We start from the raw sequence: 27,532 nt of genomic DNA, 5'->3' as shown, positions 1-27,532 counted from the left end.
CTGTATATTTAAAACCAGCCCTGTCCCTGCTGCCTGTTGCTGGTTCGTAATTTACAGTGGAACCCTACACATTTTTTTCCCTGTAAATAAAGAACCAGGACAGGCTGGCAAGCCCGAGGCTGGTATAGTCTTTTTGGTGGGGACCTCACATAATTTTTTTACAAATTAACCCTATTTTAACCATTTACAGAAAGAAACATACACAAATCACAATGATTTGTGTATGTTTCTGACCATCTCGCAGCTCAGGGGGTTGAGAGTTTGAAATTTGAGAGATTTAGGTGAAAAGTACTTCCGATTTGGCCCGATGGTGATTTGATTCGAGAATGCTATCTCAACCGAGTTTTACGAGGGAGGTGAGAGAAATCTCTCTCTAACTCACCCGACTTTACCTTTAGTAAGTTTGCAAGCAGGAAAAAAATCAATAAATCACCCGAGATGGTCATCTCGAATCTTAGTAAATTTACCCCTTACAGTCATTCATACACAGTACTCTGCTTAAGCTTGAAAGGATTTTTATTCTGACATTTTGGCTCTAACTGAGACCTTTGTCCTTGATAAAATGTCAGACTAAAGACCCTGTTTTCAGTCCGTGATAGAAAAACAAATAACACATAGAAGACGTTCTAAGTAAATAGACAAATTTAATATATTACATTGATTACATTGAAAGACTGATAATATAATGGTCACAAACACTTGGAGGGTTTCCAGAACAGATATGCAGTCAGGTTAATGTCTATATTCTATATTGCCAACACGGTTTAATAAATATGGCAGTAGTGCCAATCCTTGTGCAGTACAATGTATAATAATAATACAAATTAAGTTCATAGGGGTATATTTACTAAAGCGCGGGTTTTTAGAAGTGGGGATATTGCCTATAGCAACCAATCAGATTCTAGCTATTATCATCTAGATAAATGTTAAGTAGAATCTTATTGGTTGCTATGGGCAACATCTCCACTTCTGAAAACCTGCACTTTAGTAAATATACCCTAAAATGTGAATAACATTAAAATAACCCACTTGTCTATAAAGATTAAATATCATCTGAAGAGCACTAGCTCCTGGCCGGCATTGATCACTAGACATTGGGTGGGTGCGCTTACCATGTACATGGCGCTAAGGAGCTAATTCAGACCTGATCGCAAGTTGCGGCCGCTCGCTGGCAAAAAGGGGCCGGAAATTTAAATGAAGCGTTCGCACTGCATCGCGTAAGGACGCCCTCTATGTCTTAGCGAGCTACGGCAAAGATCGCTCGCAAGTGTATAAAGACGCCCCCTTGCCACTCGCAAACATCATCACTGGGAAATGTAGGATTAATCAGGAACATCGAGAGCCATCGGAGCTGCTCGCAGCCCTTGACGTTGCCTCAACCCGACGCAAGCACAGCGATCAGCGCTGGCTGAAATACATGCAGGTGACGTGTACAATGACGCTACTTTGCTAATTATGCACGCCCTTTAAACTGTGTTTTGGCGGCCTGACACGCCTGCGTCCGCAACACCACTCCCCCGTTTACAAGCACCTTCCCCTGTAACCACCCACAAACGGCGCTATCTGTCACTCAAAGCAGAGACCTGATAGAGGCTTATGAGCAACCAAAAATCAGATCGCAAAGACTGGCTTGCGCACGTGCACTGCGAATTATAAGCATGCGCAGATGGGCGAAAATCGCTCAGAGCGAGCGCAACTTAGCAACCGGGTCTGAATCAGGTCCTAAATGCGCGCTTGCCACTACCTATAAATAAGCATGTCTGTGACGCTGTTAGCCCTGTGCATACATTTCTGAAATGACTTACACTTGCAGGAAAAGGTTTATGAGAAGAGGCTTGGCGCTTATCTGGAAAACACTTTGGGGGAGATGCACCAATCAGGTTCTAGCTATCCTGTATCAAGTACATTCTATAAAATGATAGCTAGAAACTGATTGGTCACTTTAGAAGATGATATACATCTCCCACTTTTTGAGGCACTATAACTGGAGGGAGGGTCTCACAGGGCTATATCAGTGGTCCTCTGCAGTACCTTCCCTCAGCATTCCCTCCTTGCAGGTGTCACGGACATTCTTTAGGAAACTTAGGACCTGTGAGCCACCGGTACCCCTCTCCTTCTGTTCCTGCCCCTGTATTTCATCCTGGCTCTTTTTCATCCTGGCCCGGATTCCCGCTGCATTCACATATTTGGAGACGATGCGGATGTGGAGGGAGCGGTGCTGTGTGAGGACAGAAATGCATTGATTGAAAGCGGACAGGATAGTAGGATCCCCAGATCTTAGCACGTACTCGGGGAGACTGGGCACCCCCTGGATCCATTTAATGAAAGCTCTGTGGGCCGGAGGCATGTACTGGCGATTCTGCAGGAGAAAATCAGCTGCAGGAGAGAAAGAATATGAATTATTGGGTACATCACTTATTAATCATTGCAACAACCCCCAGGAAATACAGGTACAGGATTGTTTATCTGGAACTCCTGGAATTTATGGTTTTTCAGATGAGGCTGTTTTTGTCTGTAACTTTGGGCAATATCTGTTAACATCTACTAAACTAGATTTAAAAATGACCCCAATCATTCCACTAAGTGATTGTAGGGAGGAGTGACCATGGGCTCTATTTATTAACATTATTTTTACTAAAATAAAGTGAAAAAGGGTGTTTTCACACCCTTTTCACATTATTTTAGTATCACCTATAGTTATTACAGGGCAATTGGAGTAGAATTAGTAAAATTCTACTCCAACCCCCAGTATCACTTATTTTTAGTAAAGCAGATCGCATTTCCCATAATTGTAATGGGAAATGTGATCCGACCTAAGTTACTAAAAATAAATTGTAAAAAAATACCGGGGGAAGCCCTGTGATAATAACGCCACCTGGAGGTGGCGTTATCCAGGGTCTCCCCCGGTTACCGGGCTCCCACTCTGCTCTAACGGGGAGAGCAGAGCCGGGAGCCGGTACCAGTAATCAGCTGTGTGGTCTAAGCAGACCGCAAGCTGATTACTGTAAAAAAAAAGAAAAAAAAAATTAAACATTTTTTTTTTTACTTACCTGACTCCAGGGACCGGTGATCGGGCCTCCGGTGATGGCTCCTCTCCGGTCAGCTGGTCTCCCATAGTACACTGGGGCCCGGTCATCAGGTGATCGGGCCCCAGTGCAGTATGGGAGATCACCGGAGGCCAGGAGGATGCAGGTAAGTGTAATGAAGGGAGGGGGGGTCGCGGGTGCCCGCAATCGCGGGGGCGGGGCTTAGCACCAGGGGGCGGGGCTTAGCGTCGGTGGGGGGGTAGTAGCGGTGGTCGGTCGGTGCATGCGCGGGCCCTTAGTTGCGGTATTTTTTCCGAAAATTCCGCGACTAGAGTGCAGATGGGATCCGCAGGGACAGAGCTTTATCGCAAGCTCTGTCCCTGCAAGGGATTTATAGTAAATCCCTGTGATATTGCCTGAATTCGCAATGCGAATTCACTCGGTAATATCACACTACAATCCGCATTCAATATGTGGATTGTAGTAAATAGAGCCCCATGCGTATGCGTCTGTCATTATCACTAAACAGCAGCAATCTTTTTGGTTTTCTTATCTTCAAAACTTCTTAGACAATCTCTGCCCAGCGCTTTCCTTTACATAACTGCGTTGCTTGGTACCTATGGCAATACTTATTACATCAGTTTACGTCATACTTGCCAACTCTCCCTCATTGTCAGGGAGACTCCCTGAAATAGCAGCAATCTCCCTGTCTCCCTGAAGAGTCTACCAATCTCCCTCATTTCACCTTACCCCCATTATGACACTGTTATATAAAATAAAAAACAGAGATATATACATTCAAATTGGATCATTAGTATAACTTCCCTGCATTGGTTATAAGGCACAATGATCCCTATGGTTACAGGCATATTCTGAGAAGAATCAGTGTGTTTTCATCGACAAGTAGATCTTACTAACTGCTTTGGGGCTCATTTCCATGTGGATGTAAGGCAATTTTATGACACGCCTCTCAGATGTAACCGTACACGCCCACTTTACCGCCGCGCTCATAGGTGCTGCTTTCACAATCTCTCTGAAATGCTTTTTCAAAAGTAGGCAAGTATGGTTTACGTGTCATTCCTGTTAGAACAATCTGAATGACAATGCGCTTGTAACAATATAGGCCCGGATTCCTAGTTGCACACTACTGCAGCAGTGACTGCGTCTTTATGCGAATACATAATGTAACGAATGGGATTCTTACAGAGGCGCCCACCAGCTGCGGCGACAATCAGCTGATGTGTGTATTAAGACGCACCATTGGCCACACCAGTTCTCAATTTCTCTGTCTGAACATGGCTGCCGTGGTCAGTGTACCTGCGTCCGTGACACGTCCACGTCTGGCTAGCCACCCCTGTTACCACCCAGGAACGCCCACTGACATTGCCTCTCTTTGCATCCAAATTCATTCTTATGGCTTTTGGCAGTATCCATCAGGACGCCCGCGCAGTGAGGCTCGGACACCTGTGCAGACAGAAAACATCATCCGCTTGTATGCGACATCGACACAGCGTGCACCTCTGCATCAGGCTCAAATTCTACATGCATAATTATTATGAATTTATTAGGTAAACTATTATTATTCTTAATAAATTCAGATTGCATTTAAAAATAAAAAATAGCAGCAACTTTCTGGATAATGGGTTTCTGTATAAACAGTCCCATAAGCTGCCTATTCCGAATGTTGGACATGTACACACATCAGAGTGGGCGCCTCTACTGCGCGTGTGACGGTGTACTCAGAGGGGGAGGCGGGCACTTTCTTGTCTGGGCCCGTTAGCGACAGCAGCTCCTGTAGTTCTGCCACTGCTAGCCACTAATATTAACTTCTTTTGTATGTCAATCATCATTTTTGATGACTGACTGTGTCACCATACAATTTCATTACACAGGGGATACTGAATTGTCAGAACCACCACTAAACAAAATCAATGGGATTACACTGGTTAATATAACAAAGCTTACCCTTCACACATGAAGCCTTTCCTCTGCAAATTGTTTAAATACAGCACAGAACAATATGAATGCTTTAAGACAAACATTTACCAGCTAATCTGTTTTCCACACAATTGATTGTACAATTTTGGCTACTATTGCATGTCAGAAACACATAGAAATATTCAGAGCCGTAACTAGACTTTTTGGTGCCCTGTGCCAGAAAGAGCATTGGCGCCCCCCTCATTTTTCAAAGGGACATAATGCACCCAAAAAAGGGCCATGGAAGAGATAGGAGAGGCCAGGAGATGCTGGGGATGAAATAAGAGGAAGCTACAAGCAAGAATGATAATAAACAGAAATTTTACAGGCCCAAACAGCTCCCCCTGACTTGTGGTGCCCTGTGCGATGGCACCGGCCGCACTACCCTAGCTACGGCCCTGGAAATATTTAGGTACAACTCAATCTAAATCAATCAAATTGTGTGACCGCATTGTGATGTGTGTGGGTGCTTCAAGTCAGATATACTAGTTGAATGCTTGTTTTTAATTGTGAGCTGCCCTTCGTCCTACCAATAGACACGGGTGCCAAACTTTGGCCCCCCATGGTTCAGAAGATACTCTCCACAGTTATGTCTGCAGGCCCCGCCCCACCCAGGCACACAGCCAAAAGCAAATGGCTCAGTGCTGGATTGTTGGCTGGGAGGGGGGCGGGATGCAGTGTCTGCTGGTAACTAGGGCTTAGGCTTTTGTGCCCATGGTTCTACTATGTGGAAGAGCAGGGGGGGGGGGTTATTAGTTGGGAGTACCTGGCAAAAGTCATACTTGCCAACACTCCCTGAAATAGTAGCAATCTCTCTGCCTCCCTGAAGAGTCTAGTAATCACCCTGACTACACCTTACCCCCATTATGAAGCTGTTATATAAACAGATACGACAGAGATATATAAATTTAAATGGCATCATTAGTATCTCTTCTCTGCATTGGTTAAAACTTAAAAGGCACAATGATCCCTATGGCTACAGGCATTTTCTGCAGTATCAGTGTATTTTCATAAACAGGTAGATCTTACTAACACCTTTTGGCTAATGTACATCTGGATGCAAGTAAAATATATGACACGCCCCTCAGATGTAGCAGTACACGCCCACTTTACTGCTGCGCTCATAGGTGCTGCTTTCACAATCTCCCTGAAATGCTTTTTCAGAAGTAGGCAAGTATGACAATAGGTTAAGCAAGTCTGAGCCTTTGATCACAACTTAGAAAAACACTTCCCTGAAAGCCACTTGCTGCTTGTTTACCTAATCCAAACAACCTGACACCCACTCTTACCGCTCTCTGGCTGGTGCTGAATTCCCAGCAGCTCATCATAAGCATGATACACAGAGCTCTGTGCCGCACTGCCCCCCGAGAAGAAGAGGGGCTCCTCTGACACACCCTCATAGATCAGACCTCCTGGCATGTTTGGATTATTCTTCCATCTAGAAGATGAGAGAACATGAGAACTGTTAGCAGCGGGTAATCCAGGACACTGTCTGGCCGTGTGGAAGAGGTTTTCATCGTGCAAGCTATTTACGCTGCAGCAGCAGAACGCATCTCTGCTGTCTATAATTTATTCTATTTTCTTAACAACTTAATAAAGCTTATACAGTATAGTAGATGTCAACATCTAATTACCATAGGCGGGATGTACTAAGATGAAAAATGCAGCAAAACCCCCGTATTCTGAGGTTTTACTGCATTTTCCATATTATTATTATTATTAATAACCTTTTTTTATACGGCGCCACAAGTGTTCCGCAGCGCCTTACATAGTACATAGAACTAATAAGTGGACAAGAAACAAGTAACTTACAGTACATTACAGTGCAGGACAAGGACACGACTTATATACATTGCTGCAATAGCCATTAAAGCACTCACAATAAGCTGCCGGGAGTTGGCAGAGATGTGTTAGGTGCACTAATGGGGAGTAAGGAGTAGAAGAAAGTGTAAAGAGAAGCACATGAGGGAAGAGGGCCCTGCTCGTGAGAGCTTACATTCTAAACACCAGAATGCGCTGAATTCAGGTGCTTCGTTCCAGTGGGTAACTGCATCTTCAGATGGCATTACCGAATAGAAGTCTATGGGCTTCTTATTGGGACGCCCTCTGAGAGGGATCCAATCGGATCCCTCCCAGCTCCCCGCACGGTGCACGCGCAGAAGGATGCCAGAGGGACTTCTGGGTTTTACACCCAGAAGTACATCTAGCTTAGGACTTTTGCAATAGATAGCTCTTATCAGGAGAGCTGTCCTTAGCAATTTAAATCACATTTCTAAATACATACCGCGGTAATCAACCCTGGTATATACCCGATAAGAGGCGGGATGTAAGCAGGGTGGGCACTGCACTTCCTGCACCCATTATAGATATTCCCATGCATTTAAATCCCATGTGCATATCCCATCCATTATATATATGCCCATGCATGCGAGTCCCATCTAGATACCCCATCCATTATAGATATGCCCATGCATGTGAGTCCCATCTAGGTACCCCATCCATTATAGATATGCCCATGCATGTGAGTCCCATCTAGATACCCCATCCGTTATAGATACGCCCATGCATGCGAGTCCCATCTAGATACCCCATCCATTATAGATATGCCCATGCATGTGAGTCCCATCTAGGTACCCCATCCATTATAGATATGCCCATGCATGTGAGTCCCATCTAGATACCCCATCCGTTATAGATACGCCCATGCATGCGAGTCCCATCTAGATACCCCATCCATTATAGATATGCTCATGCATGTGAGTCCCATCTAGATACCCCATCCGTTATAGATATACGCTCATGCATGTGAGTCCCATCTAGATACCCCATCTGTTATAGAGATACGCCCATGCATGTGAGTGCCACCTAGATATCCCATCCATTATTGATATGCCCATGCATGGAATTCCCATCTAGATATCCCATCCATTATAGATACACCCATGCATGGTCCAATCTAGGTTCTGCGTTATTCAAGCTTGGATCTTGCTAGTGGCTTTGTGAAAGCATCAATTATAACCAGCTAGTAAGTAAATACAGAGATGTCAGTCATCAATATGCTTGGTTCTAACATTGATCTTCTCATTCTCTGCAAGCTTTGGCTTATTTGTCTTTGTGTATCACTGACGAGTGCTCTAACGGGCCAGGGTACTGAGAGGGTGCATAACCAAAGCCGGTGTGACCATGCCCCCTCCAAATAAAACTTCAGACATTACTATGAGCGGCGCCACAAACTTGTCCTCTCTGCCCACTACTGCTGGCTGCACCTGTATAGCAGGACAGCCGCAGCTCCACATCGGGCAGTGAGAGGTTACACCTGCAGCAGTCTCTAACACTGCCTGATGTGCTGCTACAGCAGGGCTGCTATACAGGTGCAGCCAGCAGTAGTAGGCAGAGCAGTGAAAGCGGTCACTCACCCGGACCTCCGCTTGGCCCCTCCAATGGGCCTGGTCAAATATTACCCACTCGCACTCCCCACCCCACTCGGCGCCCCTGCACACAGTCTTCCAGAGTCACAATGCTGCTGCCAATCTATCTAGTTGGTGTCTTTGTGCAGAAGTAGGTGTCCTTTATTTGCTCTCACTGTAGCCTGGCAGAATCACTTCCTTTGCAGGAGTTTCCCATTTGGTACATGTACATAGGCCTTACTGATTATGCTGCAGCTCAGGTGGCTTTTTTGTTCCACAGTTCATAATAGAGTATTCCCTGTAGGGTTAATGGGTAAACAATGATTGGAGATAACAGGCTGTCATGATTGCGCCACCCTAATATGTCACTTGCATATATGCAACAACCAAGATGGTTTCATAGAGAGAGCACAGTACAGTACTTTTTGTCTGCTACAGGAATATACTGTATGGTACTGTGGTCTGGTCAGTCCCAAAACTTGTTGCAGGTAGACTATTAAATATCTCTACTGATTCTCAAAGAATGTGATAAAATACTTCTACCTTCCTGGATCGGTATGAAATACCGCCGGACCTATCAAATCCCGACGCCGGAAGACCAGCAGCAGTGAAGATCGCGACAGCTGCAAAGGCAAGTATTTACTAACCTTACCCCCCTAAAACCTAACCCTCCCAGAACCCCCCCACCCCCCGCGGCTGTACGCGCCCGGCTTACCTACGTTCGGTATGCCGGGCGTCAGGCTCCCAGCGTAGGTCTAATGACAGGCGTCGGGATTTCGACGCCTGTCATTAATTCCTTGCCGGGATTTGACAGTCGGGAAGCCAGCGGTCGGCATTTCGACCGTCGGCTTCCTGACTGCATCGGCTGAATTCATGTGCAGCACGTGCAGAAGTTATTCAGCTTTGCTATGGCTGTTTTTTTTTAAAAAAACGTTTCCTTGTCCCATCATGAAAAAGTAAAGACTGGAGAGTGAATGTAACCTTCCTTTATTCCTATTGCCTAGTAACTACAACAACTGCAATTTGTAAGGGAATATACTAGCACTATATGAATAATACATAGATAAGGTTAAACACTGTAGCAGGCACAATCCGCTCAATAAAATTTTCAGCAGTAGAGTATTCCTATTATCTGCGACAGAATATTACACAGTGAGCTGCAGAAATGGAGCAAAACAGTAAATAGTTATTAATATTTTCCTTATATAGAAACCTATTCTCCTGTAATACAGGCAGATCAGTCCACTGGAGTATACAGTATACATTCACTAACACAGGTCAGTTTAGTCACAAGCCAAATAACCTGCCTGCATGTGTGAGCTCCCATCCGAATACAACCCCAACTGAAGCACAGGATTAATCGCTGTCTGGCAGAACTGCCAACACCTATTTCTTCTAAATGCATCCAAAGTTTATCATCATCTAGGGAACAATTAGGACTATGCTGGGAAAATCAGAAAACTGGGGAACAAAGTTGTACTACTTTGAAAATCATTAGAACTGGAGAGGGCCCCAAAGTTTGCAGAAAAGTAACAGACTTACATCCTGGTCTTAGATATAACATGATGAGTTTTGGCTGCTAAAGGGTCACATTATTATAGGTCCCCAAGGGAATTTTTAGGATGCTTCCAAAAATAATCTTATTTTCCGGGGGGCTTGAGAGAGGGAGAAGGGAGCTAAAATTAACTTGAAACACAAAGTTGTGGCCAAGTAGTAAGGACAAAGTGGCCCGACATGGGAAAGGGAATGAAGATGCTTCTGGCATAGAAGAAAAACTAGAACGGAATGAGGATACTTTGTGCTAGACTGGTGCAGTGACAACCAAAACCCTCCTGCTGCTGCTGAAGTTTGACAAAAACTCCCAGAATGCTCTGTCAGCCCCGTATGAAATAACGTAGGTGTCTTGTCATTGTTTACACAACTGAAAGCCATGGGGATTGGGCATCTTCAGTACAAGAAGTTCATTTTAACATGTCCAGTGTAATTGTTTTTAGAAAGTGTAATTACAAATGTGCAAGATGTACATTCAAACCAGAAATGACCCACAACATATTTAATATATCTATGTTCAATCACTTTAACATTCCTTTAGTATCTAGGTCTGGGGCCATATGGAACCTCTTACACCATTACCTCCTAATACTCTCTTTAAGAGGCCTATTTATTCATTAATATTTATGGGATATTTGGAACATACTAATATTAAGGGCTCTATTTATTAACATTATTTTTACTAAAATAAAGTGAAAAAGGGTGTTTTCACACCCTTTTCACATTATGTTAGTATCACCTATAGTTATTACAGGGCAAATAGAGTAGAATTTGTAAAATTCTACTCCAACTCCTAAGTATCACTTATTTTTAGTAATCAGATCGCATTTCCCATTTTAGTGTGAAATGTTATCCGACCAAAGTTACTAAAAATAAATTGTAAAAAAAAACGGGGAAAGCCCTGTGATAATAACTCCACCTGGAGGTGGCGTTATCCAGGGTCTTCCCCGGTTACCGGGCACCTACTCTGCTGTAAAAGGCAGAGCAGAGCCCGGAGCCGGTCCCAGTGATCAGCTGTGTGGTCTAAACAGACCGCAAGCTGATCTCTGATAAAAATGAAAAAAAAGGTAAAAAAAAAATTGACTTACCTGACTCCAGGGACCGGTGGTCAGGGCTCCGGTGATGGTCTCCCATGGTGCACTGCGGCCCGGTCATCAGGTCCCAGTGCAGTATGGGATATCAGCTGACCGGAGGCATGGCAGACATCACCGGAGCACCGGTGACTGCAGGCAAGTGCTATTAAGGGAGGGGGGATCGTGGGGGGGTCCGCGATCGCGGGGGGTGGGGCTTAATGATGGGGCGGGGCTTAGCGCCAGGGGAGGTAGCAGCAGCGGCCGGTCGGCGCATGCGCGGGCACTTTGTCACAGTATTTTTTGAGAAAATACCATGACTAGTGTGCGGAGGGGATTCGCAGGGACAGAGCTTTCTCGCAAGCTCTGTCCCTGCAAGGGATTTGTAGTAAATCCTTGTGATATTGCCTGAATTCGCAATGCGAATTCAGTCGATAATATCACACTACAATCTTCAATATGCAGATTGTAGTAAATAGAGCCCTAAGTATCAGCCGAATGCGGCAGATATCGCAAAAGCAGTCCCCATAGAAACCTTTTTGCTAAATTTGCCAAATTTACAAAGCTCCAGAATGCAAAACATTCTGAAGACTGGCCCTGGTAGCTGACGCCATTGTAGCCTGTGGGCTAATTTCTACAAATAGTTCCCGGCACTCTCCATGCGCATAACAGTATCCGGCTCCCGAAGGAGAAGTGAAGTGATCGCATTACACACGCAGTGATGGACCTTTCAGAGCCACTGTCCCTGCAGGTGTATGTTAATAAATCCCGCTGGTGTTTAATTTCATATTATCACCAATAGTGGCTATAAGAAATTGTAATTATTGGGTCTGGAACCAGATAATTGATAAACGTGACCCTAATGGTGCGTACACATGGGACGATTAAAATGCTCAATATAAACTATATCGATCATATCGTTATCGTTCATATCGTGCATTTTTTAGTCCCTTCCAACCCACCAACGAACTGCAATGCGCAGGCACGTATGGATGATAACGATATCGCCCATCGCCAGTTCATGCAGGCCAACCTGGTCGATATCGAATGATCGCGGGTCGTTGGCCGTCGGTGAGTTGGTGGTGTGCTTTTATGATTGATATCGATCATTCAGCACTCCGGGAAGGAGCAGGACAATCAGTCAGCAATATCATTATCGCTGACTGATCGTACCATGTGTATGCACCATTATACCTTTCAGACATAACCAAAGACCTGGGAATATGCGACAAGTCAAACTGAGTCGTGCTTACTGTACATCTGAAAGGATCAGATCCAGGTTGACAGACCCGGGTCCGCGACCCTGCAATCGACCAGGGTTATTCCCGGGGCTTGCAACCTGGGTCATTGACCTGGCTTATGTCCGATTGGCGCAACCTGCGTTTTTAGACCCGGTTCGTGCTGAGAAGGAGCCAATTGGCTGTCTGGGGCTGCCTGGAGTTGTTACAGTTAAGCTATGCATGGTCATAATCAGTATACACATTTGTACTCAGTCTAATTTTAAAATTGTCTTACATTTGGTACAGTAAGTGTGGGTTTGGAAATTTGATAGCGAAGATCAATAAAAAAGGTTTTTCAGATCACAATATGCAGAGAAGATGTAAACTTAATTAAATAGCCAATAAGAAAATTCTTCCGCCGGAATCACAAAGCAATATTTACAGTATATTTAAAGCTGAAGAGTGATAAAAATGATGTCATCACGTTACAATTTAGAGACAGATGGTCTGACTTCTGACCCCTCCCACCTGTGTCAGTGATGTCACTTCCAGAGTTCCAGCATAACACACATCTAAAGTCTCCACACACTTAATTATCACATACCACCTCATGATGACAACACAGGGAGGAAAAGGTGGGAAGGGAAGGAATGCATAGGTCACATACAGAGAAGAAAAAACACTCTGGAGAGAAGAAAAAGGAGGAGAAAGAGGGAGGGAAAACCCCAGGTAGCGCTGGGGACAACATCTAGCAAATATATTCTCTTCTGAGAAGCTCCTGAAGCGTTTAGATATGTAGATGTTACTTGTGGCTCTTTCTTTATCTGACAACTTGTACTTTTGGTGTACTAGCCCTTTAAAGCCTAGCCTTTTTTTTTCTTAAAGTGTAAAATAAAAAAGTTTTTGTACAACGCTCATTAATGTATATAGGCCCTGTTTCAGAGCCGGACGCTCTGACCAGAGCGCTCGCTCTGAATCAGGGCCCACCTCCATTAATATGGAGCGTCCTCCTGGACGCTCGTATAGCTGTGGGTCACCACCCACAGCATATACGAGCGTGCAGAATGATGGTCGCGATGGTCTTGACCATCGCGACCATCGGAACTGCGAGTAAAAGCCTGCGGTTGGGTTTTTCAACCGCAAGGCCAGGAGTGATTTTGGCTCTATCAGAGCCAAAATCACTCCCACTGACATCACTAGTGATGTCAGTGGGGCCGGCTTCAGACGGTAGGCGTTCCCTTGGGAACGCCTTCGTCTGGCAGGCACGCCCCCGACACGCCCACCAAAGGGGGCGTGCTGTCAGTCACCATCGACAGCACGTCCCCTTTGATGAGAAACTCCGAGCGAAGGAAAGTCCTTCGCTCGTCGGGTCTCGCGCATGCGCACAACGGAGCTCCCTCCGTCGTGCGCATGCGCAGTGGGGACCATCGACCCACTTGCGAGCGGACAGCCGCTCGCGAGTGGGTCTGAATGACCCCCATAGTTCCTCCAAACCAATCATTGATGAGTAACTGTGCTATGGAAAACGTGGTTGTATAAAACATGTTGTGTAATTTTCTAGTCCTAATAATGCAACTTCCCATTCTCCTGTCTAATCTAGTAGTACTATCGCCTCTCCGAATATGTAGGTGAGAAGAAGGGCAAGTTTCCTGCAGGACCCCTCTCAGCTCTCCGTTCCTACAATACTCTTCAGGTAATGTAGCTGATCAGATTCTCAGTGACTGTTCATGCATTTAGGTCAATACATGACAGCAAATACTGGCACACAGGCAACAGCCTGGAGAACTTCAGTGCGCCGGACTTGAGATTGCTGATCTTCGCCAAACTACAACAAGCAAAGGGAGCTAGAGGCTGCCAGCAGTTCTACTATTTGGGGGACCAGGACAAACCAAATACAAATGTAATACAATGTAATTAATTGTATCAGTGTAAGGATTTATCTAAACAAGACAGCATTTTCCAATTATACTCGGCACGCCTCCTTTCTGGGAACTATAAAGCGTATTGTATAAGTATAACCACAACCGCTGTAAGTTATACAACTTATAATTAACATTGAATGAACATTTTAACCTTACAGAGAACATAAATGAAACCCAAAATAATGTATCTGAAAACAGTGTCTAACACTTTGCATTATTTATGGCCAGACTGGAGTGATATTGCCAGTGGTGCATTATACTGAGGTCCTATTAATATCAGAGGGCATCTAAGATTACAAGGCAAAAAAAATAAATTTCTTTAGAAACTTTAGGGAGGATCACAGAGCCAAATCCACCGCGTACTTCAGCATATCCATGATCTGCCAGGCATATGGTATTCTGCATTGCACCGCACACGACTACTGCAGTGCTATAGATGTAGCTCTATACAGTAACTAGGGAGATGCATCAAAGCTTCTAAAGCAGAGGTTATCAACTGACGGTCACATTAAAGAACTACGTACCGGGCAGCGCTGCCGCTGAGTAGGGATGGATATCGATGTTTACAGACCATCAATGTTTTTCTTTTTCGATGGTAGCGGTTTACCATTTGATGATGGTGTTTCGATGTTTACCACCAACGAATGGTAATTATTTGATGGTGTTCCGATGGTTTACTGTTTTTTCAATCCTGAGAGCTGTGCCTCCCCTGCCTACTTACTGGCTGCTACTCTCTGCATCAGGGGCATCTTGGGTCCATTGGAGGCTCTCTGTGCCTCAGACGTGACTGCTCAGGTCCCTCCCCTCTCTAGGCTGCTGCTGGGCAACAGAGCACATCAGTAGCTCTGATTCTTTCTCACTGTCACTATCAGAGAGCAGCCCTTACTCCTGCAGCAGCAGCCTTAATATAATGACTAACTTTGCTGCTACAACTACTTGTGTTGTGATTCATTTATACAGTAGTAGTGACAGTTGTGGCTGTCTGTCACTATCCGATGTGTCCTGCGTGAGTCCGTCTGTGGCTTCACAGTGTAGTCACACTCAGGGCCTGATTCAGACCCGCTCGCGAGCGCTATGCGCTCGCAAGCGGGTCGATGGTGGCCCAGTGCGCATGCGCACGATGGAGCCGGCTCCGTCGTGCGCATGCGCGAGACCCGGATAGCGACGGGCAAGCCATCACTCCGGGTCTCGTACCAAAGGGTGCGTGCTGTCACTCAACATCAACAGCAAGGGCCTGGGCGGCGTGGCTGCCCAGACGGAGGCGTTCCCATGGGAACGCCTACCGTCTGGGGCCGGCCCCACTGACAAGTGATGTCAGTGGGAGTGCTTTCTGCTCTTTTAGAGCCGAAAGCACTCTAGGGCTTGCGGCAACGAGACCCTACCACAAGGGTCTAGTCGCAAGCCCGATGGTCGCGTTGGTCTTGACCATCGCGACCATCTTTCTGGCCGCTCGCTATAGCTGTGGGTGGTTACCCACAGCTATGCGAGCGGCCAGGAAGCCGCTCTAAAATAACAGAAGGCCGGCCCTGATTCAGAGCGAGCGCTCTGTCAGAGCATCCGGCTCTGAATCAGGCCCTCAGTCAGCAGCACTGCAGTAAATCTGTCTGTCACTCTGGCGGAGGCGCCAGTGAGTATTGTGTGTTACTGTGTTGCTACTGTGCTATTGTACACTCTTGTCCAACCTGTTCTGCTCCGTGCCAATCCCAGGGGCCTGTTCAACAGCACTAAATTAATGGTATTAAGGACATTTTTCCTTCATTACCGTTTTTTAGTCTACTTCTATTGCTCTACAGTCCCCTCTGCCTGGCTGTCCTGTCCCCTTGATGCAGCCTATGAAGGTGGGAGTGCGGAGGGGGGTAGGGCGGAGCCACCCCCACCGACCGCCGACGACAGAACAGTGGACTCCCCGCTCCCGCAGCTACAGCCGGGCAGGATCCAGGATGCAGGCAGGGTATGCACTATGCAGGTAGGGAAAAGTATCTATTTTCGAAAAGCTGTCATTGCAAAAATGACAGCTTTTCAGAATAGACACTTATGGAGAGGAGGAATGATGAATTCCTCCGATAATTAGGTAGAACTCCATGCGAGTTCTAAAACTAATTATCTCCATCGATGTTTTAGCAATGATGAATAGGCCCCGTAGTGAGTGACAGACACCAGTCCATCTGACTTCGGACCGTGCGACCTGTCCTGCTCCGCCTCAAGTCCCAGTGATTGACAGACACACCAGTCTGTCCAACTCTGCCCACTTTTGCCTTGCTCTGAGGTAAATTCAACAGCTATTAGTCCTGTCCCCGGCAAGTCGCGCAGCAGGTGTATTGCGCATGCGCGAATGGTATTTTGCACATGCGCAAGTAATATTAATATTTTTGTGCATCAAATTCTTTTGATGTGATGAGTAGTTACCATTGCATCGAAAGTTTTGATGGCTGAAGCCTAGCAAGAATTTGATGGTGGGCTTCCAATGTCCATCCCTACCGCCGAGCTCCTCTGGGAGGCTCAGGCGTGCCCGGGCCGTGACCTGCCTAAACACGACATGCATGACCTGTGATGTCACGCCACCTGCCTGGCCTGCCCACCCGCCCCACCAGACTCAGCCAGCCCTACCCTCCCGCCCGCAGCTCTCCGGACACCCAGCCAGCCCTTCCCTTTTAACTGCCCACGGCCAGCCGGCCAGCCAGCCCCCTTCCTTCCCTCCCACCCACCCACGGCCAGCCAGCCAGTCAGCCCTTACCTCCCACCCGCCCGCGGCCAGCCCTTCCCTCCCACCCATCTGCGACCGGCCAGCCAGCCCTTAATGGACACTGCTGACAGCTCTGCAAGCAGCTGAGAGACGGCTCTGCACTGTGGGAACCCGCTTCCAATGAGGGGCAGGTAGGTCTAGAAAAATCTCAGGTGCACAACTCCAAATTATTAATAATATATAAATGCAATAACATTTTGCAATCAATAGAGGTTTTTAGCATAATCTTGGCCAAGGTTATGGGCCTACCCACCACATCCAGGTAACCTCTTTTGGGTAGGTCCCTAACATACTAGGATTCAAATCCAGAGCGCAGGACACCCCCAAACTGGCCCAGCTAAGCTGCCCCAGGGCACCGCCATAGTAAGAAAAGTGCAGTGTAAAAGAGATAGTTAAGAGCAGCCACAGCTGCATATAAAGAATGAAAATAAAAAAGTGAGGTACATGTATAATAAACAAACAGTGAAGGGTTCAAATGTGTTATAAAAGAAAAATGTGTTATAATGCAGTGCCCTGAAACAGATCAACCAAGGTAATCCAGGGGGACCCACGCCCCAAAAATGAACCAAATTTGCACTACAGTATATAAAACTTGTAGGACTTACCTAGAATTGTGCCTAATACCAGTGTGCATATCTATTACCAGTCCCCCTGGATTGCCTTGATTGATTGTTATTTGAAATACGGGAAAATAGCAATTATTTTGTCCCTGTTCCATTCCTATAATGAGCACATGGTGCATGGGTCTCTCACATATCAGTAAGGACACACATAGGAATGCACTGCACTCAGTCTAATTAAGTTACTCTCTTTCTAAAAAATGTCTTCATGGAACCCGCACGACATTACCCCATCATCTTTAACGGTCCCTTGGAATAGTTTGTCCATGAGTAACTGTAATCTGAAATATCCCTCATTTTACCAGGACATGGAGAAATTCCATTTATAGTACTGGTCTGCAGCTTATCGCCATCGCATGCATTTAAAAATGAAGTTTAATATTTGAGCTGAGAGGATTACGAAACAAAACACCAAAATAAAGACCTCCACTGGATATTAATCATGAGGCGCCACAAAGTGTTTTTGCAGCATTATAATTATGTAGCCCCAGTCTTAGATGGCAAAAACAATGGGCGTGATTCGGAGAAGTACGCAATGTGGATGTCAGACGCAGTCGAGCAATTTTTTGCCACCGCGCTTCCGTCTGTTTATTCGCAGAGTGAGTGACAGGTAGTCGGCATTTGGGGGAGTGGTTAGTAAACCGCAGGCACGTGGGGACAGTTTGCAGGGAATGCGCTAGTAAACCTCTGCGAGTTAGTTCGCAGCAGGAGAGGCCCCGGCCTCTTAGGACGGCTGCTCATTCTGAGATAGCATACGGTTGCTCAGAGGTTCTATGGTCCTGATTCAGAGGCTCACTCTGAATCAGGGCGGATTTTTTAAAAAAAAAATCCGCCTCCAGGCCACTCGTATAGCTGTGAGTGACCACCCACAGCTTGTGCGGGCAGCCTGGCGATGGTCGCGATTATCGCGCCCATCGCGCTTGCGACGAGACCCGTGTGGTAGGGTCTCGTCCACTGCAAGCCCCAGTGAACTTCCTGCTCTAAAAGAGCAGGAAGTTCACTACTGACATCACATGTAATGTCAGTAGGGCTGCCCACAAATGGCAGGCGTTCCGTCGGGAACGCCTCAGTTTGTGCAGCCACCCCCCCAACCCGCCTACAAAACGGGGCGAGCTGTCGATCAACATCGACAGCCGCCCCGTCTTGATTTCTCACTCCGGGGATCGCGCGTCTGTACTGCCTGACCATCAACCCGCTCGTGAGCGGGTCTGAATCAGGCCCTATGTGCGACTGATGTTTCCTATGGTTTAGATTTTGTACGCAAGCGGCAGATGTGAGCCGTCAGAGGTGGGTGTCTCTGTGTACAAGACGGCGGTGGAGTCATTAACATATTTCGCAAGTCCACTTCATAGGGAATATCAGCAGCGACAGATCATTGTGTTCATCTCTAAATCAGGCCCAATGTTACACTTGGGTTTAATACTGTTGTCAATGTTATCACATCTTGTCATGTCTGATACCAATAACTTATATAGTACTGAACTTAATTGAAATAGATTATCAACTCAAACTCACTCCTACACAGATCGGACACGGTTTATTACAATACATAAGGTCAGACTTACCCGGAGAGGAATGTGCGGATTGTATTATAATACACATCAGAATCCACGTAGCCTAAAGTAGAAGAATTTGCAAGTTTAGGAATAATCATAGGAAATATTGTATATATGTATAAGTTACAAGTGACATTGGTGAACAGAGAAGAAAAGTATTTATCATTGAGAATGTGGGTGTTAGTATGATTGTGGGTATACTATGAGCAGAGTAAGGAATAACGGGCCTCATTCAGATTTCTACGCTATTCTGATGTTTAAGCAAATGGAGCAAATTTTGCCACTGCGCTTGCGTTTGAGTCGCACCGTGCAAGCAGCACATTACATTACCGTAGTCGCTCGCTGCCAGTCTTTCATCGCAGTGTGATTGACAGGCAGGGAGTGTTTGAGGGTGGCAACGGGCAGTGGGGGTCATTCAGACCCGCTCGCGAGCAGCAGTACGCTCGCAAGCGGGTCGATGTTCCCCACTGCGCATGCGGACGACGGAGGGAGCTCCGTGGTGCGCATGCGCGAGACCCGGGGAGCGATGGGCTTTCCATCGCTCCGGGTCTCGCACCAAAGGGGGCGTGCTGTCGATGTTGATTGACAGCACGCCCCCTTTGGTGGGCATGCCGGGGGCGTGCCTGCCAGACGGAGGCGTTCCTATGGGAATGCCTATCGTCTGAAGCCGGCCCCACTGACATCACTAGTGATGTCAGTGGGTGTGATTTTGGCTCTGATAGAACCAAAATCACTCCAGGGCTTGTGGCAGGGAGACCCTACCGCAGGGTCTCCGTCGCAAGTCCGATGGTCGCGATGGTCAAGACCATCGCGACCATCTTTTTGGCCGCTCGCATATGCTGTGGGTTGTCACACACAGCTATACGAGTGGCCAGGAGGCCGCTCCATTTTCATGGAGGAGGTCCCTGATTCAGAGCGAGCGCTCTGGTCAGAGCGTCCGGCTCTGAATCAGGCCCAGTGTTAGCTAAAAACACAGGCATGTCTCAACCATTTTGGGGCCTGCGTCTGCGATCTCGTAACCATAGACTTACTGAAGGAATCGATGTTCGCATAACTGCGTGTGATTCTGTGTATGTGTATGCAGCCACGGACAGCTGCGATAACTTAGGTGGGCGTCTCAGTACAAGGCCCGGCTGCTGTCGCATTAGCATGTTTTCACACATCCACATCTACGAAATTAGCAGACAACTCTGAATCAGGCCCAACATATGTAAACCAATCACTAACCATACATGAGCTGCAGAGCATCACTCATCCCGTTTATGGACCGTTCCATGTCTTGCAGAGCTGAGAGCAGTGACTGTTTATCATCCTGCTGTACGGCTCTCACCGCCTGGATGATAGCCTGCAACCAAGTTATCAACAAACTAAAGATAAGTGACGTTACAGCATCATTTTGCACAAATTGAACTTTAAGGCGGGACAGGCAATTTTGCAACATTTTGGCGACAGTTTCTGGTCTAACAATAGAGCTGGAAAAAAGATGGCCAATTCACTTTGTGGTGTGGTTGGGATAAGACTGGGGTTTACTGGACAGGAGTAAAATGACAGGGGGAATTCTGCACGGAACACTTATGGCCAAATTCCATTTGGGAAACCTGAAATTCCTCAGAACCATTGTCAGGATTACACTCATCTCTATGGTGAACCTCATACTTTGATTAATCACAGCGAACCTTTATTATTTAAATAAGTATATTAAGTGAACTAACAGAAAATCAGTGACCACTTGGTACTAGTACCAGTAACATAAAACACATATAAGCATGTGGTTATAGTTACAGAAACCTTGGCTTTCTTAAATCATTGTCAAGTCTATTAAGTTCCATGTAATAGAAAAATAAATGTATATGGTACAGTAAACTTGGTATAACACACCCAACAGTAAGAGGTAACCAAGAACTATGCAGGAAAGTGTTTAGGTGCAAAACCTTCAACCACCTGCAGAAACAGCTCTTCTGGTAGTCTGCTGATTTTGAGCCTGATTCAGAGATAGACGCTAATGCATTTCCTGTTGCAAATTTTTGCAGAGTCTCAGCTGTGGTAATATGCAAATGCTAGTTCTAGCCTTCCCCTTGTGTACTCATGTGTGCCAGTCAGAGCAAGCCCAGAGACGCCCACTTTCAATGCCCGTGGACAGTGGAAATCCGCCAGTGGACTCAAACACCTCACTATTGACACATACGATGCCCCATGCCTGGCGCAATGCTTCCTTCTGAACTTTCTGTAAACATATCTCTGTGGTTGCGGCTTTGCGTTTGAGAACAGTGAGAGGGTTTGAAATGTTTACAGCCCCTTTGGGGAAAGTGTTTTTGCTGGTGTAGTCGGGAACAGTTCTGTAATATCTGACCCTATGCTGTTCCTCCGGCTAGTGCACGTTGTCTGCTCTCTAAACTTTCCAGGAAATTCTCACCAAATTGTTAGTTCTATGAAGATGAATTTAACAAGCCAAGACCTGAGGAAGAAGACAGGTGACCTGCTCCAAGATTATGGCTTCTACTACCTGGTTGGCTGCATTGGGAGCTGAGCAGAGTCACTTGGCTGCAAATTCTATGAGTTTCTATGCCAAGGCTTGAGGTCTGACAGCAGGGTCATAACACTGACAGAAACCCCTGACAATAAGTCTCTGGATCGAGAGTGAGATGGTCGCAGTTGATTAACTTTCACTTTTCACTCATTTGCAGCATGTTCGATGGCGAGTGCTACGTAGAATGTCTGGGGGTCTCCTGACAGTAGAATGAAAACTGTATCGCTCAAGAGTTTCTAGGCCATTCCAGAGCAGTGGCCATCAGCTCGAAGGTAGTCATAACAGAATCCACATCACCCCCGAATCTCATCTTGGGAATCATGGTGGACATCGGAAGGCTACCGGGATGCAGTATCCACCACAGCTCTCAAACTCCTCACCACATCTTTGTAAGCCATACTTTCCTCTCTATACATTGTAAGAAGACCTTCAGTCTGTCATGTGTGCCTGCATGGAGCTCTATTAGATGCACCACCAACTGCTGTATAAAAGACTCCATGTGGGTTTACAGGAGTCTTCAAGGACAGGACCCAACTTGCCTTCACTTCTTACACCAACTATAGGGGGGTTAGGCTCAAGTCACCAGGCAGGGATCTGCATTCAAGATCAACAGGGTCTTTATTGTGAGAAAACTCAGAACAGCATAACACAACACACAGGAACAGGAGTGGTGGAGAATATACAATTTTCCAAAACAGACAGACTTTCAGTGCAGAGATGTGAATAACAACAAATTTCCCATACCTAGTAAACCAAGGGACTGAGCTTGAGGCCTTCAATAGTCCACATATCCACCCTGTATGAGGGAAAGGATGAACTAACTTCTGAATCCCTGGAGGTTAACTCCTTCCTCAATATGTACTTATGCATGGCTAATAACCAGGACTTCAGGAACATTTAAGAACAGCCAAAGATTCTGTAATTATAACATGTTCATATATTTATTTTCTGGAACAGTTTGTGTTTACAATTTCTCACTGCCAGGTGTTTCACCGATTTTCTGTTCTATTAAGCACATTGTACATGTTTGGTGACATCTAAATGTAAACCACAGGCTACAGGACAAGGAGGGCTGGTAGCATTTTGAACATCTTCTGTAGCAATTCAACATGTCTGTCTAAGGCGTCATACCCATCATGGAGATTTATCTCTAGTGTAGTCATCTATGACCACGAAATGCTGGACAGTGGACACGGCTAGGACAGCTGCAGCTATAGAGATAATTCTTCTATGGTAAAATAGCCCTCTGGGCGCTGTAAAGAGCAGAACAGAGCATTTTCCCCTTTTGGCGAGTCCAGAACTTTGGTGATTGCGGAAGCTGTGTTTGCCATAGAGAACAATGATCCAGATAGTTGCGGTTTTTGTACTTGAGTCCTTTATGGAGTGATTCACTTCATTACCATAAATCTAATCAAACTATCTTTACCATAAATCAATTAATAATCCAGCAGTGGTCTCCAACATGGGTTTATCAGTTCTAGACAGATGCATTATTGCTGGCTAAGCACAGCATGTTTTTTTTCTAGAACATTTATTAAACAGTCACCTATAGTGAAGTCTGATTTTATTTACCGCTGTCTGATTTCATTCACTGCACTATGCTATAAGGTGATTATTACACACAGTCGTCATGTTTGTTATTTATCACTGTGTCCTTTGGAAGTATATAACAGTAGATAAAAGCTAATAATATCAATAAAGGCTGATGGAAACACAAACCAAACACAGATAAACTGTAACCAGGCATCCTACACTCTTTACACGTCATCAGAAGATTTACCCAAGATCTGTTTATCAAGCTGAATGCATAAGAAGGAAATACTGACTCCTTATTGTATCAGGGACGTGGATATAAGCCTTTCCCTTTTCCCTATCATGTACTCACTTTCAGTGCAGGGATTGCTGCCACCTCCACAAGCAATGTGACGAGGACAAAACCCTGCAGATTGTCACCCCCTGGGAGAGAGACGATGGTGGACAGGTTCCTATGGACAGGACAGTAGAGTCATGAGGTCTGCAGAGTATCTCAGCTCTCACTGCTGCAACATAGTTACTGAGATTTCACTGCATTGTTCTGATGTATCTGTTTCTAATATGCACAATGCCTGTGGTGCTCTGTACCTGGCTATAGAATAGGGAACTGCAACCCCAAATACATCATAAACGCTGCATAAGATCAAAACTCTGTTATAGATCTTAAATACTCCCTCAATAAATCTGATATAACATATAGAGAATTATATATTCATCATTACACAGAACTAGAGAAGTTAAGCTAGGTACACACTGGAGCAATGTCGGGGCGATATGCAGTTTCGCAACGACATATCTCCTACTTTGCTAAGTGTGTACCGGCGATTGCACGCTCCCACGGTCGCTAGCGGCGGTCGCCAGGTTTGATGTGCTGCATATTAAATCTAGTGATATCGCTAGCGGCCATTGCATTGTTAATGAATAACGTAACAGTGATCGTTACGTTGTTCATTAAAGTCGTCCAGTGTGGGCACTCAATTACTGTTGACGGTCATTTGTTCCAGTGACGGAACGAATGCCTGTCGCTCCAGTGTGTACCCAGCTTTATACTGTGTGTTTGGCCAGTTATCAGACATAGGGCAGCAGAAGTTATTTGCCAGCGGTAAGTCTATTTTCCACTTTGCCCAAGTCATCATAGGGGCTAAACCCTCTGGCAGTAATTATTATTATTATTATTGTAATTCATGTTTGTGGAAGTACATATCCCAGCAGTCCCTAGCTGTAAGGGCATACTGGTGCCTGTAATTCCACAACCTCCAGGAGACTCTAGCGACCTGTTATAAGTAGAGATGAGCACAGACGCCATGTTTTGGTTAGCGCAAAACCATCCTCAAGTGTTTTTGTTCATTTCTTTTTTAAATGGATAAAAAACAGCTAAAATCATGTAACTGGGACCTGTTTTTATTCCAATATCCAGCCAATGTTGACCAATTTTGGCACCTGAAATCATGAGGGAGGGACCTACATGCAATCAAAGACACATGAGAGCCAATTGTTTTATCCAACGTCCAACTTGCGGGAAGACACGAGTCGGGACTCTGGCCTTGATTCAGAGCCGGTCGCTCTGACAGAGCGCTCGCTCTGAATCAGGGCCGGTCTGTTTTTTTTTTAGAACGGCCTCCTGGCCGCTCACATAGCTGTGGGTGACCACCCACAGCTATAGCGAGCAGCCATGATGATGGTCGCGATGGTCAAGACCATCGCGACCATCGGGCTTGCGACGAGACCCTTGTGGTAGGGTCTCGTTGCCGCAAGCCCCAGAGAGATTTCGGCTCTAACAGAGCCGAAATCTCTCCCACTGACATCACTCGTGATGTCAGTGGGGCCGCCCCCAAACAGAGGCGTTCACATGGGAACGCCTCCGTTTGGGCAGCCACTCCCCTGGCCCGCCCACCAAAGGGGGCGAGCTGTCACTCAACATCGACAGCTTGCCCCCTTTGTTGCGAGATCCGGAGCGACGGAGTGCCCGTCGCTATCCGGGTCTCGCGCATGCGCACTGGCCCACCATCGACCCAGTTGCGAGCGCCCAGCGCTTGCGACCGGGTCTGAATCAGGCTCTCAGTTCAATTTGGAACCCCAAAGTTTGAGTGTGTTTCGGTTTTCAGCAAAACGAACCGCTTATCGCTAGTTAGAAAATAACATTTACATAAATTTGCATATGAAAGCTTGACTAGTTGTGCACTTCTGCCTATCAACTGAAAATCTGCTCATTTATAGAAATCCTAATGGTTCATCTGATATCTGCATGTACCTCAAAATATTTAATAATAATGTCAGTAACCTGCAGAATATAATGATTACCCCCTCTCATGTCAGTAACCTGCAGAATATAATGATTACCCCCTCTCATGTCAGTAACCTGCAGAATATAATGATTACCCCCTCTCATGTCAATGACCTACAGAGCATCACTGTATGGATCCCCTCTCGTGTCAGTTACCTGCAGAAAATAACTATTGCCCCCTAATGTCAATGACCAGCAGAGCATCACTCCATGATCTCCTCTCATGTCATTAACCTGCAGAGCATCACTCTATGATTCTCTCTCATGTCAGTAACCTGCAGAAAATAATGATTACCCCCCTCTTATCAATGACCTACACAGCGTCACTGTATGGATCCCCTCTCATGTCAGCGATCTGCAGAGCATCGCTCTGATTCCCTCTCATGTCAGTAACCTGCAGAGCATCACTCTATGATCCATCCTCATGTCAGTGACCTGCAGAGCATCGTCTCCTCTCATGTCAATGACCTGCAAAGTATAATTCTGTTACCCCCTTGCATGTCAGTGGCCTGCAGAGCATCACTCTATTACCCCATCTTATGTCAGTGACCTGCAGAGCATCACTCTATTACCCCTCTCATCAGTGACCTGTAAAGTATAATTCTGTTACCCCCTTGCATGTCAGTGGCCTGCAGAGCATCACTCTATTACCCCATCCTATGTCAGTGACCTGCAGAGCATCACTCTATTACCCCTCTCATGTCAATGACCTGTAAAGTATAATTCTGTTACCCCCTTGCATGTCAGTGGTTTGCAGAGCATCACTCTATTACCCCATCTTATGTCAGTGACCTGCAGAGCATCACTCTATTACCCCTCTCATGTCAATGACCTGTAAAGTATAATTCTGTTACCCCCTTGCATGTCAGTGGCTTGCAGAGCATCACTCTATTACCCCATCTAATATGTCAGTGACCTGCAAAGCATCACTCTATTACCCCTCTCATGTCAGTGACCTGTGGAGCATAACGATTACCCCCTTTTATGGCAATAATCTGCAGAACATAACTCTATTATACCCTCTTATGTCAGTGGTCTGCAGAGCATCACTGTTATTCCCTCTCCTGCAGAGCATTACTATATTACCACCTTTAATATCAGGGTCCTGCAGAGCACCACTGTATTACCCCCCTCTCATATCACCAAAATGAATGAAATAATAAATCTTTATAAGCATTTCTTCATTAACACTACCCCACTCTGCATCTATGGCAACAATATTGTGCTGCCCAAAACTCCGAGACCCAGCACAACATACCTTCATTAACTTCAAAGAAATGTATAAATGTAATGGAATTTCACTCACTCTATTGTCAGAGGCCTGTGCGGGAATCCCAGGAGCAGAGAGAGGAAGGAAACAAGCAGTTAGTATAGACAGACATTTATCACTGGGTATCCCGGCCCTGTAAATGCTTTCAGTGCGGCCAAACCTTATTGTGTAAATTTTCACAATAGAAAAAAAAAGTGCCCCGATTGTGTAGCCAAGAAAAACAAATTATATATATATATATATATATATATATATATATATATATATATAGATACACACATACTAATAGAATGATATTACCCTGCTGGGTCCTTCCGTCTCCAATTCGCCAGCACAAAGTCAGCATGGACCATAATCAGTGGCAGCCCGAGCACTAGTGATATTTGGTGATAAGGTACAGCCAGCGTGCGAGGCAGCACCTGCAGAAGATAGCAGCAGTGTCAGTAGCCCTAGTGAGTAGAGCCCTCTCACTATCTGCCTCATTGTATGTTACATACTGTTACATATGATTTTCAGTCTGTTCACTTAATTGTCCAGCACTGAGGAATAAAGTGGCGCTTTATAAAGATTCATAATGACACTGACATTAAAGTAGATCACGTAGCCTTGGCTTGGGCTATGAACACCAGGATCTGATTTTAAACTCCTATATTCAGTTTCTTCTAGGCCACCACCACAAAAGTCACCATTTCTAATCTAAGACAAAGGCCATGGTCCATAGTGGACTACACTTCAGAATGCCAACATATATCAGAATAGGGCAGTCCAATTTCATCTATATCGCAGCAAGCTAAAGGGGGTGACATGAAAGACAAACTGGAGTGTG

General features: G+C 45.8%; 1 protein-coding gene across 1 annotated transcript in view; it reads right to left on the bottom strand.

The window, feature by feature from the left end:
• Nucleotides 1–996: 996 nt before the first annotated feature.
• IDO2 (indoleamine 2,3-dioxygenase 2) overlaps nucleotides 997–27,532 on the bottom strand; it is a 39,741-nt gene continuing 13,205 nt past the window's right edge. The window contains exons 3-9 of the mRNA XM_088443215.1: nucleotides 27,007–27,125; nucleotides 26,743–26,757; nucleotides 23,505–23,604; nucleotides 20,320–20,437; nucleotides 19,102–19,153; nucleotides 6,293–6,441; nucleotides 997–2,376 (exon numbers count right to left, since the gene is read on the bottom strand). Of these exons, the coding sequence (XP_088299341.1) occupies nucleotides 2,012–2,376; nucleotides 6,293–6,441; nucleotides 19,102–19,153; nucleotides 20,320–20,437; nucleotides 23,505–23,604; nucleotides 26,743–26,757; nucleotides 27,007–27,125 (918 nt within the window). The 3' untranslated portion in view covers nucleotides 997–2,011. The remainder of the gene's footprint in view (nucleotides 2,377–6,292; nucleotides 6,442–19,101; nucleotides 19,154–20,319; nucleotides 20,438–23,504; nucleotides 23,605–26,742; nucleotides 26,758–27,006; nucleotides 27,126–27,532) is intronic.

Source organism: Taudactylus pleione, unplaced genomic scaffold (genome assembly GCF_031769625.1).
Source record: "Taudactylus pleione unplaced genomic scaffold, aTauple2 ptg000329l, whole genome shotgun sequence".
Taxonomy (NCBI): domain Eukaryota; kingdom Metazoa; phylum Chordata; class Amphibia; order Anura; family Myobatrachidae; genus Taudactylus; species Taudactylus pleione.
Note: the sequence above shows the minus strand (reverse complement) of the source record. Positions and strands in the feature narration are given on the sequence as shown.